Source organism: Leucopleurus acutus (genome assembly GCF_964270905.1).
Source record: "Leucopleurus acutus genome assembly, chromosome: 11".
Classification (NCBI taxonomy): Eukaryota; Metazoa; Chordata; class Mammalia; order Artiodactyla; family Delphinidae; genus Leucopleurus; species Leucopleurus acutus.
Genome location: NC_139152.1, coordinates 20,752,328 through 20,770,339, shown reverse-complemented (window position 1 = coordinate 20,770,339; position 18,012 = coordinate 20,752,328). Strand labels below are relative to the sequence as shown.

At 36.7% G+C, this 18,012-nt stretch overlaps 1 protein-coding gene across 1 annotated transcript in view; it reads right to left on the bottom strand.

The window, feature by feature from the left end:
• IRAG2 (inositol 1,4,5-triphosphate receptor associated 2) overlaps positions 1-18,012 on the bottom strand; it is a gene marked incomplete at its 5' end in the record, with an annotated part of 91,234 nt that overhangs the window by 12,652 nt on the left and 60,570 nt on the right. The window contains 9 exons of the mRNA XM_082849525.1: positions 598-732; positions 5,299-5,439; positions 5,707-5,734; positions 5,820-5,874; positions 7,032-7,089; positions 10,281-10,351; positions 12,525-12,632; positions 12,789-12,853; positions 12,958-13,004. Of these exons, the coding sequence (XP_082705651.1) occupies positions 598-732; positions 5,299-5,439; positions 5,707-5,734; positions 5,820-5,874; positions 7,032-7,089; positions 10,281-10,351; positions 12,525-12,632; positions 12,789-12,853; positions 12,958-13,004 (708 nt within the window). The remainder of the gene's footprint in view (positions 1-597; positions 733-5,298; positions 5,440-5,706; positions 5,735-5,819; positions 5,875-7,031; positions 7,090-10,280; positions 10,352-12,524; positions 12,633-12,788; positions 12,854-12,957; positions 13,005-18,012) is intronic.

The following is an 18,012-nucleotide window of genomic DNA, read 5'->3' as shown; positions in this document are numbered from 1 at the left end:
TGTTGTGGCCTCTCCCGTTGCAGAGCACAGGCTCCGGACGCACAGGCTCAGCGGCCATAGCTCACAGGCCCAGCCGCTTCGCGGCACATGGGATCCTCCCGGACCGGGGCACGAACCCGCGTCCCCTGCATCGGCAGGCGGACTCTCAACCACTGCGCCACCAGGGAAGCCCTACTTGACTTTTTTTTAAAAAGCTATGCACATATGTAACTTTAATAAAAATAAAACAAAGAATATTACTACCTGGCGAGGGGTTAAAAAGAAACTAGAATATTAGAAGTGTATAACAAATGTTCAGACTAAAACTATCATCACAGTGAAATGTCTCCTTCTTAGGAAAATATATTTTAACAAGTTTGTTTACGTAGAGATTCAAAAATTTAAAGTCTCCCCAGATTTTCCCACAAAGAAAATTTTGAAAATCTACTTCTCTATGAATAAGTGTGCAAAGATGCATAAACAAGGATATTTATTGTAGCATTTTTTAAAACAGGAAAATATCAAGAGCATTCTGAAATGATCAAATATAGTTTTTTCCTAGAAATGTAATCCACTTTTAGTAATTTCATTGTAACCGGAGAAAGGGAGACAAATTACCTGATTAATGGCTCCCAACATCTCAGCCCTACTGGCCACTCGAGCTGTGCACTGACTGAGGAATGTTACACTTTTCTCCAGCTTCTTAATGATTTCCTGGGCTTGGCTGTCATCTTCACAAAGAGGTGTTAAAGACTGCACAGAAAGTAAAGTATTAAAAAGTATCCAACCCAAGTATTCAGCAAGTGATTCTAACACTGACTATATTGTAAATGCAGATGAATCTATTATCTTTGTGGAAGGTGAAAAGCAGCAGCAAAGACCAATAATGAATGATACTGAAATATTAATACCTTTGTTGGTTATGAGGTAGACCTATGCAGGTATTCACAAAGTCTTTTATACTATTTTTGATCCCTTCCTTCTTTACTTCCCAAATTTGCTACTCCTTCATGTGTGTTTATATCTTTCTTCTACAATTAATAGGATGGGATGTAATTAATTGGCAATGGTAAAGAAATTATGCCTATAAATGAATTGAATGCACTATATGAAGAGCATAGTTTGAACTTTTAAGAAAAGTAATAAAAATATACTCGAATTAGATATGACTCTGATTACTATATTTGCTCTTCCATTGATGACAAGGTGAGATTGGGCTGGTTAGGCCGTTACGCCTTCATTGCCTTATGAATATTTATCTCAAACCTCTGCCCTTGAACCAAGATGATGGCTTTCCTGATGGAAGGCCATCTGTTTCACTGGAGTGGAGAAAGAATTAAGAGAACAGCATATTTGGAAGCCAACAAGCCATTGCTCATTAGCTGTGTGATCATGAGCAAATTTCTAATACTTGCGCATGTCTAAAATACCATAAATTTTATATAGCATCAGAAAGGAAAAGTGCTGCCAATAAAACCATAAGGCATCATTGACTGTAAATTGCATCTTAATTCTACAAATGTTATAATATCAAGCTTTCTGATTTGCTTTTTCTTCATCTGTCAGATGGAGACAACTGCATCTTCTTTCCAGGAATATTGTGACATGAGAGGTAATAGATGCCAATTGTTTGTCACACAGTAGATGCTCAATGAAATAGCAGCCACTTTTGAAACAGGCAGATATGTATGAGTTGCAACTGGAATGGCCATTGTCAGACATACAGTTTCTTACTGCAGTTTAAATAACCACCATTAGTTAGAAAGAGAAGAGCATATATTAGTTGTTAGTCAAACAGAATATGGCTTACCAAAACTTAATCATGAAGAAATAGAAAATTTGAGTAGACCAATAATTAGTAAGGAGATTGAAGCAGTTATAAAAAGAAAAATCTCCCAAAGAGGAAAAGTCCAGTTCCAGATGGCTTCACTAGAGAATTCTATCAAACAGCTAAAGAAGAGTTAATACCAATCCTCCTGAAACTCTTGCAAAAAATTGAAGAGGAGGGAACACTTCCAAGTTCATTCTCTGAGGCCAGAATTACCCTGATACCAAAGCCAGACAACAACATTTCAGGAAAGCTATAGACCAATATTCATTATGAATAGTGATGTAAAAATCCTCAACAAAATACTAGCAAATTGAATTCAATAGCACATTAAAAGGATTATACACCATGACCAAGTGAGATTTATTCCTGGAATGCAAGGATGGTTCAACATATGAAAATCAATCAGTGCAATACACCACATTAACAGAATGAAGGATAAATATCCCATGATCATCTAAACTGATAAGAAAAGCATTTGACAAGATTCAACACCTTTCATGATAAAAATATCCAAAAAAACAGAAATACAAGGAAACTACCTCAACATAATAAAGGCCATATATGAACACCCACAGCTAAAATCATACTCAATGGTGAAAGACTGAAAGCTTTTCCTCTAAGGTCAGAAACAAGGCAAGGATGCCTACTCTCACCACTTCTGTGCAACTTAGTACTGGAAGTCCTATCCAGAGCAGTCAGGCAAGTAAAAAAATATATTCAAAAAATCCATATTGGAAAGAATGAAGTAAAATTATCTTTGTTCACAGATGACATGATCTTACTTAAAGAGACCACTAAAGATTCCACAAAAAGACTGTTAGAACTAATAAACAAATTCAGCAAAGTTGTAGGATACAAAATCAACACACAAAAATCAATTGCATTTCTATGCACTACCAATAAACCATCTAAGAAGGAAATTAAGAAAATAATTCCACTTACAATAGCATCCAAAAAAATAAAATAGTTGAGAATAAACCTAACCAAGGAGATGAAAGACTTGTACACTGAAAACTACAAAACATTGCTGAAAAAAATGAAAGAAGACACAAAGGGGAAGGCATCCTGTGTTCATGGACTGGAAGACTTAATTTTGTTAAGATGTCCATACTATTCAAATCAATCTACAGATTCAATGTAATATCTATCAAAATCCCAAAGGCATTTTTTTCAGAAATTGAAAAATTCATATGGAATCTCAAAGAACCCCAAAGAGCCAAACAATTTTGAAAAAGAAGTACAAAGCTAAAGGTATCCCATGTCTTGGCTTCAAAACACATTACAAAGGTACAGTAACCAAAACAGTATGGTTCTGGCATAAAGACAGACCAGTAGAACAGAACAGCATGCCCAGAAATAAACCTATACATATATGATCAAATGATCTTTGACAAGGGTGCCAAGACTACAAAATGGGGAAAGGATAGTCTCTTTAACAAATGATGTTGGAAAACTGCAAAAGAGTAAAGTTGGGCTCTTATTTTACACCATATACAAAAATCAACTCAAAATGGATTAAAGACCTAAATGTAGGACCCCAAACTATATAACTCTAGAAGAAAACATAGGGGAAAATCTTCATGACATTGTATTTGGCAATGATTTCTTGAATATGACACCAAAAGCATAGGTTACAAAAGCAAAAATAGAAAAACAGCACTGCATCAAACTTACAGACTTTTGTGTATAGGACATAATCAACAGAATGAAAAGGCAAATTATGGAATGGGAGAAAATATTTGCAAATCATATATCCTATTTTAAAATTGGCAAAGGACTTAGACATTTTCCAAAGATGATATACAAACGGCCAATAAGCATATGAAAAGATGCTCAACAATACTAATCATCAGAGAAATGCAAATCAAAACCACAGTGAGATACCACATTGCACCTATTAAATGGCTACTATCAGAAAACAGAAAATAGGGACTTCCCTGGTGGCGCAGTGGTTAAGAATGTGCCTGCCAATGCAGGGGACACGGGTTCGAGCCCTGGTCTGGGAAGATCCCACATGCCACGGAGCAACTAAGCCCGTGTGCCACAACGACTGAGCCCACGTGCTGCAACTACTGAAGCCTGCATGCCTAGAGCCCATGCTCCGCAACAAAGAAAAGCCACCACAATGAGAAGCTGGTGCACCGCAACAAAGAGTAGTCCCCGCTCACTGCAACTAGAGAAAGCCCGCACGCAGCAACAAATACCGAATGCAGCCAAAAATAAATTAATTAATTTTAAAAAAAAAGAAAACAGAAAATAACATGCTGGCCAGGATGTAGAGAAATTGGAACCTTGGTGCACTGTTAGTAGGATTTTAAAATGGTAACACCACTGTGCAAAACAGTACGGTGGTTCCTCAGAAACTTAAAATACAACTCTATATGATCCGGCAATCCAACATCTGGCCATATTTCTAAAAGAATTGAAAGCAGGGTCTTGAAGAGATATTTGCACACCCATGTTCATAGCAACAATATTCAATGTTCACAATAGCCAAGAGGTGGAAGTAACTCAAACGTCCATCAATAAATGAATGGATAAACAAAATGTGGTATACACGTATAATGGAATATTTCATTCAGCCTTAAAGGAAGGAAAGCCTGCCACATGCTACAACATGGATGAATTTGAAGACATTATGCTAAGTGAAATAAACCAGTTACAAAAAGACAAATACTATATGATTCCACTTACATGAGCTATCTAAAGTAGTCAAATTTATAGAAACAGAAAGCAGAATGGTGATTACCAGGGGCTGACAGAAGGGCAAAAGGGGAATAGTTTAATGGCTATAGAGTTTCAGTAAGCAAGATGAAAAAGTTCTGAAGATCTATCTCACAACAACGTGAATATACTCAACACTACTGATGTACACTTAAAATGGTTAATATGGTAAATTTTACATTATGTGCTTTTTTAACCACAGTAAAAAGCAGAATATGGTTTCTATATTTTTATTTTCTTTTTCCAAAATTAGCCCCCTTAATTTTCCAACCCATCCGTATATTTATGGTGACTGCACAAAATAGAAGAATAATAGTTGTTACACTTCTGTGTACCTTACAGAAGGTTTGCCCATTATCTGACAAGACTGAAATGTCACCGTTCTCTTTTTTCAGTTAATTAAATGGAAATCGTCTTTTGATTCTCTTCTTTGGAGCTTAACATTGATATTATCTCCTGTTGCTCAGTTTTCTGCATAATTACTCTTCTGCCTGAAATCTATTTGAAGATACAGAGAGATGGCAGAAGATTCACGTAACTACTTTAAACTACATTTATTTGTTTTGTTACTTACACCGTTCTATTGGTGAGCCTTTTATCTTAGCCTGATCCTGATTTCTTACCTCTTATTAATTCACATTTGAGTCAGGCAGGGCTTGGTACCTAGTGTTGGTTTTAGTCATACAAGTAAACTCTTACGTAATTTTGGAAACCTTATTAATAATACAACCGAACGTGTAGTCCCCAAATGTTATGAGTCTCACCTCTAACAGTTTTAAACAGTTAGCAATTTCTTTCTTCAAATTTTCTTCTGCCAAGTCACGGGATCTTTCTTCAAGCTTCACTCTTTTCTCCAAGGTGAACCAGTCGCATTTAAATCCCAAAGATAACCTGAGAAATTCGGCCTGTTGTCAAAATAATGTGAGGGTGAGGACAGAACATTGGATGTAGTCAAATTTCCAGTTTAATACCAAATTACACTGAGGCATTTCTTTCTCCTCCCAGTGACATAATGCTGGCACGCATAGGCTTTCCCTGCACTTTGTCATGGCCAAGCCAGACAGACACCAAATGTACGATAGCTTGTGCAAAAGCTTGCAGGGACTGCAGGCGAGTGAGTCTGAAACACGTATTTTTTTTACTAAAGGAAAAAACATTTGCTTGAAACTTACCTCCACCTCCTTCTCATTAGCAGAAGTGCTGTAAGATAAGAGAAAGAACTTACTCAAACATAGTTCAACAGAAAAGCAAAAAGTGTGAGCGTGCTATATGAGGAGGAGCTTACTTGTCACTTTGTCTAAAGTTAACTGACTTCACAGGAAGAGAGGAAACAGCAGCGCCTATTAAAAGACAATAAGATAAAAAAAAAAAAGACAATAAGATAGTATTTGGTTAAACAGGCTTGACAGCTACAGGCACATTCAATCCAATGTTGTTAGGGCCTCCCTCCACTAAACAAAGGCGTTCATTGAAATATGTCCGAGAAGACTGCCAGCTAATAATGCATTTGCTTAAATATAAGATAACGTTATGCTACGCTTTGGGGATCACGATCATGTTGAAATTATGGGCTCACACTTCAGCGCGTGAATAGTCTTTGAAAACCTGAAGATGTCTCAGAGTCAAGGAACAGCCCAATTTGTTCTTTCTGCATTTGAATGTTTATTTGATTTGATTCCATGGTTAAATGCATAGCTTCATCTGGTACCCTGGTTTTCCTGCGGACCAAGGATTTAAAACCAGCAACTTTTATGAGATCTTTTATCAGGCACTTTTCTAAGTGCTTTACACATAATTTCTTCAATCCTCAACAGCCAGACTTCTCTGGTGGGTACCGTTCTTATCTACAGTTTATAGGCTAGGAAACTGAATTGCAGCTTACCTAGCTCACACAGGTATTGGGGAGAACTAAATAAAACTATGCATATAGAGAATTTAGCCTAGTACTTAGTACAGTCTAATTTCATAAAGGGTACTTTCTTTTTTTTTTTTTACTCATCATTTCCACTTTGCAGATGAAGAAATTAAGACTCAAGGTTAAATAGCTTGCCAAAGTCACAGCAAGTAAGAGAGTGACCAAGCATACAGTGAGTGACTCCAAAGCCAGAACGCTATTCACTATTCCATCCTAACAGAAGGGAGATGGGGAGAGAAGCATATGAGCACTCACTCTTCAAATACTGGCTTATTTGCTTTTAGACAGAACAATAAAAAAACCTCAGAGTAGAGCTTAGAATTTGCTACCAACATTGGCATGGTTCTTAGTTCACAATAGGGCACTAGTTATTACAAGACCTCTGGGCTTAACAGGCAATGCACCATAAATACGGCCTTTTGAAAACGCTACAAATTGAAGCAAAATCAGTTCTATTTGGCTGATTTTATCTAGAGATGCAGAGTTGTAGATGCCATATCTTTACTCAGAAAGATTTCATCCATAAAACATACCAGCAGGGAACAAAAGTTCACATGGGGGTTGGAAGAGAACATTCCTTACCTCCTGCCACACATTCTTTTCTGTGCTCATTTATTGTTTCTGGTTCCCCTTTGGCTTCCTAAAATCATAAAGAGATTTTATTGCTAAACATAGAGTGGAAATCCTTCATAGCTAATCATTTCTCGACTTCCTGTCCTCTCCTGCCTACCCTGTTCAAAAAACACTCTATAGTATGCAAAGAACTGTGCTAGGCATTCAGAAGGAAAGAGGACTGACTCCAAGGGGGTTTCTGATCTAGCTGAGGCATAAAAAACAGAAGTACATGAAAAGCTGCAATCATGATACAAGTTACTTCAAAGCAAACTAGGATTACTTGCCAAGTAAATGAGAGATAGATAAATATGTGCTTTGCAAAAGGAAGAGAGCAACACCATGGGTTAAGAAGCATGGAAAGTCTCTGCAGACAAGGAACAAGCTGGAGCTTGAGGGAGAGATAGGACTGAATGGATGAAGAGGGGGCGCGGTGATCTAGGACTATCACACGCAGCTTTCCAGATGGATTGTTGGAGAAATTATGGCAAAATAGCTGCTAAGATTGTGCTGTGTTTGGCTTTTACTCCATCTGAATATATTTTAAGGTCACTGACCAACTGTCCTACAAAGGTATCCATACGAGAATCACCATAATAGGAGAGTTGCTCTATACTGCCTGGGGAAATCTAAAGGAGAAGCTATAGGTATACAATTATTTTAGGATAATTATTATTCAACATTCTCAGAAATTTTCCATAAAAAATGAGGCCAAGACAAATTTCCTTGGTAGGGCCCTTGACACCATGTCATGTAAGTTCTGGACAACTGTAACAAATGAAATAATACAGGTAAAACACTGGATCATCCTTATCCATATTTACATACTCCAGTTTTTTGAATCCCCCCTCGACCCTGTGACATCTTCTAGTTCCTCATCTCCCATTTGTGATCAGTGAACTACTCTGCCCCTGCACCTAACGCTCCAAGGAAACTGCCCTCCCCAGTTATCAGTGAACTCCCTACTGCCAAATCCAATGGATAATTTTCAGCCTTTTTTTTTTTTTTTTTTTTTTTTTTTTTGTGCGGTACGCGGGCCTCTCCCGTTGCGGAGCACAGGCTCCGGACACAAAGGCTCAGCGGCCATGGCTCACGGGCTCAGCCGCTCCGCGGCACGTGGGATCCTTCCAGACCGGGGCACGAACCCGTGTCCCCTGCATCGGCAGGCGGACTCTCAACCACTGCGCCACCAGGGAAGCCCTAGCCTTTATCTTATGCGACCTCACTGTAGCATCCAAATCGATCTATAATCCCCTCCTTTTTTAAGTTTTTTCATCCCTTGGTTCCCCTTTCCTGATGTCCCCCCCATCACTACAAAGCTCCTTCTTGGTCTCCTCCACCATTGCCTTCTCTTATTAGGCAATGGAATCATCAAGAGTCCATTATCCTCTGTGCTCTCTCTCTGCCTGCCCTCCTTCCTTGGGGAATCTCATCCACCTGCTTGGTTCTTTGCTGATAACTCGCAAATATGTGTCTGCTTCTGAAAGTCCCACGGGTGAGCTTATGAATATGGGTATATAGTTGTCTATAAAATCTCCTTACAGGGTATTAATGATGTCTCATATCAACCTGAAACTTGACTTACCTCAAATTAAATTAAATTAAATTTACCCCACAAATTCTTCTCACTCCCTCCTACTCTCATGTTATTCTATCGTTCTGTAGGTTAGGCCAGAAACCTGGGTATTGACCTTTTCCCAGACCCCTGATTATCAGTTACCATGTACTGTGAATGCTATACCCCAAGTATCTCTCAAATGAGTCTCATTTTTTCCATCATCACTAAATTCATACTATCTTCATTTCTTGCCTGAATTACTACTATAGCATTCTAACCAATTTTCCACCTCCATTACTACATCTTCTAATCCATTATTTTTTTAAGTTTTCTTTCTTTTTTTTTTTTTTTTTTTTTTTGAGATGAGCTAGGAAAGACTAGAGGACTTGAATTTTCCTCTGTCCATTTTTTATAAGGGGCAACCACTTTCGGCATGTGGGCTAGCCAACACTACACTTTATATATACTTTACACTACAAAGAATTATCCCAAATCACATATCCAATTACTCCACTCCCTTCAGATAAGAATAGTATAAAATTTTTATCTACCTTATTACCTTCAATGTATACATGCCACAACCTTCTCTTAACCTGAGTTAGTTGCATGAGTCTCTGTTTCTTGTAATCAACTAGGCCTAACTAAAAGAATGTTTATACACTGAGGGGAAAACAATAATAATACACACACACAGACACACACCTCCGCACATAGAATACAGAGAGGGACTGATGTATAAATAAGACCCTTAAAGGAACGTAGAATTGCCCATAGTCTGTAAGTTACCCTTCAAATAATTATAAATTCATACCAGTGGCGATATGCCTTCCCTTTAAGGAAAGGAATTTAATTCTTTTTCTATAAACATTTAAATATTCATCCTTATAATGTTTTATAGCAGTTTGCCATGTACCTGCATAACATTCGATACCACTCACTAGGAACCTCCTCCATGACACCTCTTCTGTCCTCTCACCCCAACCATTTCTCTTTCATATCGCTGACCAGTCTAATTACTGAGTAATTGTATGTTTCTTCCATTAATTATAACACATCTTTAAGATAGATATCACTGTTTTGTTTAGCCTTATTTATTAATGCCTTTATTTATTTAAGAGTTCTCTACAGATAGATATTTAGCTTGTTTCCAGCAGATCTTTGATGAATAAATGAGTGAATGAATGCATGAATGAATGAAAGAAAAATCAGTGTGGAGTCAGGAGGTCCTACCTGAGTCTACTGAGTGACCCTGGATGGTTTGGACTCAACTTCTTCATCTATACAATATCAGTATAACTAAATTCTATTAACCTCATAATATTTTGAAAGGATAAGATGCAATCGTGCTTTTAAGAGTATTTTGCAAACTTAAAGGGACAGTTCTAAATATCATTGCAACATACCATTACTTTTACTGTTAACATGCATATATTTCCTTACCTGGTTTTTTTTTTTTTTTTGGGGGGGGGTGGTACGCGGGCCTCTCAGTGTTGTGGCCTCTCCCACCATGGAGCACAGGCTCCAGACGCGCAGGCTCAGCGGCCATGGCTCAAGGGCCCAGCCGCTCCGCGGCACGTGGGATCTTCCCGGACCAGGGCACGAACCCCTGCATCGGCAGGCGGACTCCCAACCACTGCGCCACCAGGGAAGCCCCTCCTTACCTGATTTGACATGATTTTTTCTTCATTCACAGAGCCTTGGAGTGCAATATTTTCAGGAGCTGGACTTCCACCTATAAGAAGGAGGAAACACATCAACAGTGTTGGGGGGAGGGGGAGCAGTAACAAGTGAAAGAGGAAGGAACAGTGAGGGTGGCAATGCGGGCGGAATAGTAAGTGGCAAAGTGCTTAACACGTGAGACAAATTTTGTACTAAAAAACTTCAAATGTGTCCATTCATTCAGATTCAGGACTAGGTCAGCTAAAGTTCCCAAGGAAGCTAACCATATAAGATTTCTTAACAGAAATGAATACCTGTATAAATGGTCTTCAAACAGTAGGGTTTTTAAAATAAAAAGCAGCTACTGCTGCTTTTTAAAATCAAACACTTTACTAGTATAATTGCACAAACTGAATGAAAGGATGAACAATTAGTAACTTAGTAGCTTTTTTTTTTATAGATTGACAAACAGGTTTTTAACAATTATATATGCAAGGCTGATAACAAAGTATATCCTTCCAAAACACAGTATCTTTCTAAATAAAATGTAATCAAACTAAGAAGAAAAGATGCACTTTTAATTTATGCCATTCCTTTTTGTAATTTCCCTTTGTTTATTTGTATTGTAATGTACTTGATGATGATTTTCCTCTTCACATTGATCCATTGTCCTGACTTTAGTTCAGTGCAGGCACAAAGGTCAGTGGCTATAGTCAGATTTCGTTTCTTTCTTTTTAAGAAAACAGAATAGTTAAAGGATGGATTAGATATTTTTAATTTACATGAAAATAAGAGCAAAATGGTAACCCCTTGCTTCAGGGATAAAAAATTTTTTCCCTATGGAAATTTTATTTTAGTTCTTTAAAAAAAAATTAAAACAGGTAGTAGATTCATATGGCCCATAAATGAAAAAGCGTCAAATTGTTTTCCAGTGAAAATTTTCCCTCCCATCACGCCTGCCAGAAACCTACTTTACCTCCTCATAGACAATGTTACAAATTTTTGTCTAGCCTTGCAGAGATATTTTATATATACACAAAAACTTTTTTCTATTTTTTTTCCACAAATTTTTACATGCAATACATAATGTTTTGTACTTTGGCGTTTTTCCACACAAAAAATAGTTCTTTGATATCCTTCCAAGAAAAAAGTTTCCTTATATATGTTTTACAGATGTACACTAGTATTCCATTACATGGATATGCCAAAATATGTTAATTAGTCTTCTACTGATCGTTAACTTGTTTCCAATATTTTGTTGTTACAAACAATGTTGCAGTAAATAAACTTCCATATACATCATATAGTATGTATGTCCTTAGATCTACAGGATAAAGTCCCAGAAACCAAATTGTTTTATCATGGAATATGTACATTTAAATTTTGGGTAGATATTGTCAAATTCCTCTCCATACTAATTACGAGAATTTACATTCCCTGCAGCAGTGTATGAGAATTCTTTCCCCCCCAACAACCTTACCAACAGTGTGCAGTCAAATTCTTTATCTTTGTCTACATGACAGGTAAAAAATAGCACCCTGGTGCAGTTTTAATTAAAATTTTTCTTATTTGGTGTGAGGTAGAATATAAAGATATTCTTCAGTCAACTGAAGGAATGGATTCCATTTCTACAATTTTACAGCTCCTTTAACTTAGCACCTGTATCTCAAATTTAATTGTCCCAATTTAAACATTAGATGAGTTTTCCTTGATCGGTGTTTTTGGTTGGAATGAGAGCCTATGTTTCCCATGAGTGTCAACCGTAGTGATGTCTCACTGGGAACGGTTCAGAATAAGCACTTTATTTTCAGACTCAAATGGCAGAAAAGGATCTAACATGTTATCTAGTTAATATCTGCCTCCTGAGTGGACCATCACTAATTAGTCCATCCTTTTAACCCAGTAGATTCTAATTAGGATTCTGAGAATTCCTAAGTAGGTGATTTCACATCTGCATCACAGTTGAGACTCAGGTGTGTCCAATCAATTTTGGCCATAAGGAAATATTTAAATCCCATTAAAATATACTGTAATTTTTATTTTAAATACAGAATTGGAAAAAAGTTGGTAACATTGTCATATAGGAAGGCCATGGTCACCTCTGGACTTCTTTTCTCCAGACTATGTCTTCAAACTTCTTTTATAAAATAGTATTACTGAGCCACTGAGGATGGTTACTCCACTAGCTTCCAAGTTTGCTTAGTGTTTTAGAATGGAAACTCATCTTGAACCCTTCAACAGCTTACCTTTGATCTTCTTCACAGCAGAAGTTGATCTTTTATCCTCCTCTTTCTCACAGAGTGGTTTACAATCAATGACACCAGAAGCCATATGCAAAATTTCTGATCCAGAATCTATCAACAGGAGGAAACTAACAGCATGAATACTATGCAAAAGGATTATTTGCTTATGTCCTTTTCATTTGCACACACCTTAGCAGGTCACAGAACATCCAAGCTTATAGTTATAATACTAACACTCTATTTTTATATCTTTTCTAATCTACTCACCACTTGAAGTTACAGTACTCTCTGTGGATGAAGTGTGTCCAGGAGATGGTAGGGTGGAATATTCCCTGTCAAAAAAGTAGAAGTATTTTAGAGTGTCTGGTCCAAAGAATTCTCTTAGAAATTAACTGAATATGCATCAAAAGTCATACACAGAAACAAACAAGCAAACCTGGACTGTGGCAGGCTCTCAGAATATAAGCGTTCAACACCATTCTCCTTAAGATAAAAAAAAAAAGAGAGAGAAACAAGTTTAACAATTTGACATTTTCCATTCCAGAGAAGTTGTGTTAAGCAAACATTTTCGTACAGTTTTAAATGAACCCATATTTGCTTTGCTCTTCTGCAGAGGATATGGGAATGGGATGGTACAGGGCAGACTGATATACATACTTCCTCAAAGTTGTACTTGCAAAAAAAAAATCCAATTTTAAGTATACTTACGAGTCCAATATTTAAAGAAAATTTAAATTCTCGGGCAAAACAAATTCTAAACTTAAAGGGCAGATAGAGTTTATATCATGAACTCAAGTTTTCTTTAAACAGAACATTCTAGGTGGGCATAAAACAACATTTCTATTTATGGAAATATTACTCAACTTAAAAATTTTGGCCTGTTGATTTAAAAATGGATCTCAATTTTCTAGCTAGACACATAATACATTTTAAAGTTAATCCAATTCTCAAAGATCTGAGGGATTACATCTACGTCAGCACCTCTTACTTGGGGCTCAAAAAGAACTTGACAAAACTGTGGTCCCAGCCTTCCAGGGCAAGCATGTGAAAGTCTCATTTGAGCTTCTTAACGTTTATCAAGAGTTCCTAATTTGGGGGGAACTTCAGGAGATTAGGTTCACTTATTCTCTTTCAAAAAATACAGTGGGAACACATGTTCCTCTTTAATAAAACGTTTTTCTATTCAATAATAAGTATATTTTCATTATCATTTGGTTTATTTAGGAAAAAATATAAAAATTTAATAAATTAAAACTGAAATCACTTGGACATATCCAAAATATGCACAATGCAAAACTGAAGACATTTAAATATTCCATAATCAAACACACAGCTTCTTGTTAACTGGCACAACCAACAACAGGTTTCAATGGAGGGATGCCGTATATCATAAACCGTATTTAGAATCTCTCCAAGATAATACTGACTATAGTCACAGAAAGATAAAGGTTTAGCAAGAGTTTGCTGAATGTATAGTTATCCAATACAAAAAACAATAGCTTACATCTGTTCAGCACATTAAAATTTACAAAAGCCCTTTTACGTATCATCTCATTTAATTCTCCCAACAACCTTATGCAGTGGGTTTTACGAAAAAGAAAAGATTTACTTATTTCAGGTAAGGAAAGTAAAACCAATGAATAAAGTAATTTCTCAGGAGTATTCAGAATGGTGGTATCAGCCTCTAAACAGTCTAAACAATCAGACTAAATACAGTCTGATTGTAAACAGAACTGTCTTCATTGTAAACAGAAGTGTCTCTGAAATACCCTAAGGCTATTGGAGAGGCAGACTTCACAATGACTGTCTTAGACTGGTAGATGATTCGAATATAAACTTTTAAAATGTTCCCCTCAAATGTTTAGAAAACTCCACAAACTTGCACAGCAAGAATTTACACCTAATCCTCCTACATATAAATGTTGGGCAATCATCTCTTTTATTTCATTTTTGTCCCTGCTTTAAATGTCTTTGTGTCAGATTATATGTAACTGAAGCCTCTTGTGACATCAGTTTAATTTTAAGTCAACAACTTTCATCAAAGGGCCAGTTTGTGCCAGAAACAGTGAAAGGCTGTTTCTGGCACAAAACAGAAAGGTTGGAGAGACCAAAAACACATTCCTTGTCCCAGAGGAGCTCACAGGCCAGTCAGAAAGACAAATATGTAAAACAAATACTTCGTAAATTATAAGCAGCATTCCACAGAGGAAAGTAACATGCACAGAACAGAGTAGGGTAATATTTGCATTAAATTTTGAAGAGAAATTATACCTTATACTTCACAGGTAGTTAAATGATATTGGCTCTATCCTTAAGATATTTAAATAGATTGTACTAGTAATTAGTATATGCTTATTTAACTATCTGCCAATATATATGTAAGAAATGAAGCTATAAAAATATGAAAAAATTAAACATTCTTCAGTCTCATTAAGTATCCTCCATAAAAGTCAACAAGGATTGACTCCTTAATAATAAAAAAATCAGGCCCATTTAACCCTCCATAACATACAAATCTGTTATTATGTGTGGCTTGAAAAAACACTTATTACTGTGTTACAATAATATATATTATATATAATAACTATATTGCACTAACTAAAAAGCTAATTTTGTCAGAAAAATATTTTTTCTTATACCAATCAGAGTCATGAATACCTGTATTTGAATTTAAGAGGTATGAAAGAGAATGCAGTTATTTTCTATTCAATTAAACTGATTTCCAGTATTAGGGGAAAGGGAACACATTATTTCTGTAAACTTTGTTTTTTAAAAAAAAGTTTATTATTTAAAGTCAAAATAATAATAAATATAGCAAAAATACAGTTTGCTTTCATTATACTAGAAATAAATCTCATTTGCCATATGGTCTGTGTAAAGCCCTTCTTTTGTCCTATTTTTTGTATGTGAAACCTTTTGGTAAACATAAAATATTTATTGATTAAATAAGTAACAATTCTGTGATTTTCGAGAAATGGCATATATTTTGTAGCTGTACATTACTACATTGTTCTGTTGCAAGGATATTGGATATTATTGGATATTACTCCCAATTCATTAATCTTTATAAATCTCACTAATCAGAAAACAACATAATATACAACATATCTCAATCTTAGATTTTCACACATTTGGTCTAACATTTTTTTCCTCCTTACAAGAAGCAGTAGATAAAAGAAGGAGATATTTTTTCTTCCAAATTTAGGATTATAGTTAATGAAAGTTGGAGATATAGCCCCTCAGGGTGTCTGTACCTGTGAAGGGGGGGTGAAAAATAACTCAGCAAAAACTTTCTACAATTGTGCTCTTTTCTTCCAGTTTCAAAAGGCACCCCTATTTAAACCCACAGGAGAACCTAACACACACAACAACTGTAGGATCTGGGCAGATGATAAAAAAGATAATTTACTGGATATATTTTAAAACCAAGGAAAATCAAGAAACTGACTAAAAGCAAGAAAAAGAAATTTCAGAAGAGAGACTTACCTACATGTAGAAGATTGGCTCAAGTCAATGAGTCTAACATATGCCGACAGCATAGAGCAGGAAGCATGTTCTTCCTGTTCGAGCCATTCAAATATCAACCTGCATAACATTTACATGAAAATCCGTGGTCCAGCCCATTTGCTTTTGAGAGTAAAAGTCTAACGTAGGGTGGGGTAGTTAAGGTACTCATGGAACAAAGCGAGACACTCTCCCACGGGCTAGATCAGCAAATGCAGGGTGCATACACACATATTCTCACACACACACACACACACACACACACACACAGATTATTTTAATATTTAGATAGAAAATATGAAGAACAATAAGAAATAACTTCTAAGGTATTAGTAAGGGCAATTAACAGGCCTAGATAATCTCCCAGGGTTACTCTTCTACATGAAGTGCTATTTCATCCATAGATTTTTATGATCAGAAACACTTCCACTAATAAACATTCATGTTACCGATGTAATTTTTACTTTTAGATCCATTTTAGACAATTGACGTTGCTCAAATAAACTAATATGATTTTCTGAGAAAAGAAGAAAAACCGAACAAAAGGAGTCTATATAGACTTATTTTATTCTAACTTAAAAAAAACAAAAATGCCCTTGACTTGAAGTTGGTTTCAATATTCTAAAAAGAAAAGAAGGTAAAATTAAACATCAAAAGATTACAACTGTTATAACCTAAATAAAACGAAATTCCTTCCCAAGTTTTTTGGGGTTTTTTTGCAATTTCTAACTAAAAGGACACCACACCTTCAGATCCACAGGACACTCCCACCACTTTGAGGTTCATTTGTAATACAGTTATAAGCCAACTTCTACATGTCCCAGTTTTGCAACTGGCAATGTTATTTATTCTCCAAGTTTATTAAAGCTGCACCCACACACAGCTTGAGAGAACAGGACATACAATGGCCAGAAAATCTGAGATACTTTAAAACTGATTCTGTCCTTTGCCTCATAAATCACCTTCTCCTAGTGATAGTATATCTTAGGCAAAAACATGTAATGACATGAAGGAGACCTCAAAGGGATGGCAAAGCACTTAATATTTAGTGTATGTGATTTTTTTAAACAGCCAAAGAGAAGACAGAAATTCATCTTCCTATCCTCTGACCTGTATCCTCTGAGCTTCACACTGCTGATAATTCTGATTCTGGGTGATAGCCACAGTTGCTATTTTCTGAGTGTTTACTATGAACCAGGTACTTTATATATGTTATAAAGTGTCTTGTTGGGGTCAAATCTGAGGTTGGAGTAGGTAGAGGGGAGAATCAGTTTCATTGTCATGTAATTTTCATGAAGCTTCTTAATTCTTGGAGTGTTTGGGGACAAACACAGGTACCTAATCACAAGTCCAGTTTTGCAAAGTCCCAGAAATCCTTCGGTTGCTCTTCAGACTCAATGGTGGGAGCAGTGAATAAGGAAAGAAAGATTATAAGGAGAGACAACTGAGCCCCAGAGAGAAATTGCCAAGAGTGAGGAAGAACTGAGAAAGTTGGGCCAAATGAACAGCTGGGTCTAGCTATAGAAGGGAGCAGCAATCCCTGATTCAGTGGGAGACTGTGCTACTAGCCAGCCCTGCTGGATTATCTATTTGCCTTGAAAAGTAGAGGATAATTTTAACTGCATCACAAGGAGTCCACCCAACACCACAGTAGTACCCAGCTCTGAAGGTGCTGAAACAAGAAGTGAGAGTCATCTCCCAACCGACCGGGAAGAGAAGATCACCAAAGGTCCAGACACAGCGTTCCAAGGAGGTTGACCGTGGAGCAGGCAGGGACTATGGACAGTGTGGGCAACAAACAGAAAGGACTGCAGAGATGTGAAACCAACCACCTTCTCCAGCGATCTCTCAGGAGGTGAAGTGTCCTTTCCTAGGACCCACAAGTTGGTGAGATCAGAAGGACGTTGGGATATACTGGTAGGCACCAGTACAGAGGTTCTTGGAAATGCTGAGAAGGGACCCCCTGAATCAAAAAGGCCTTCCTATT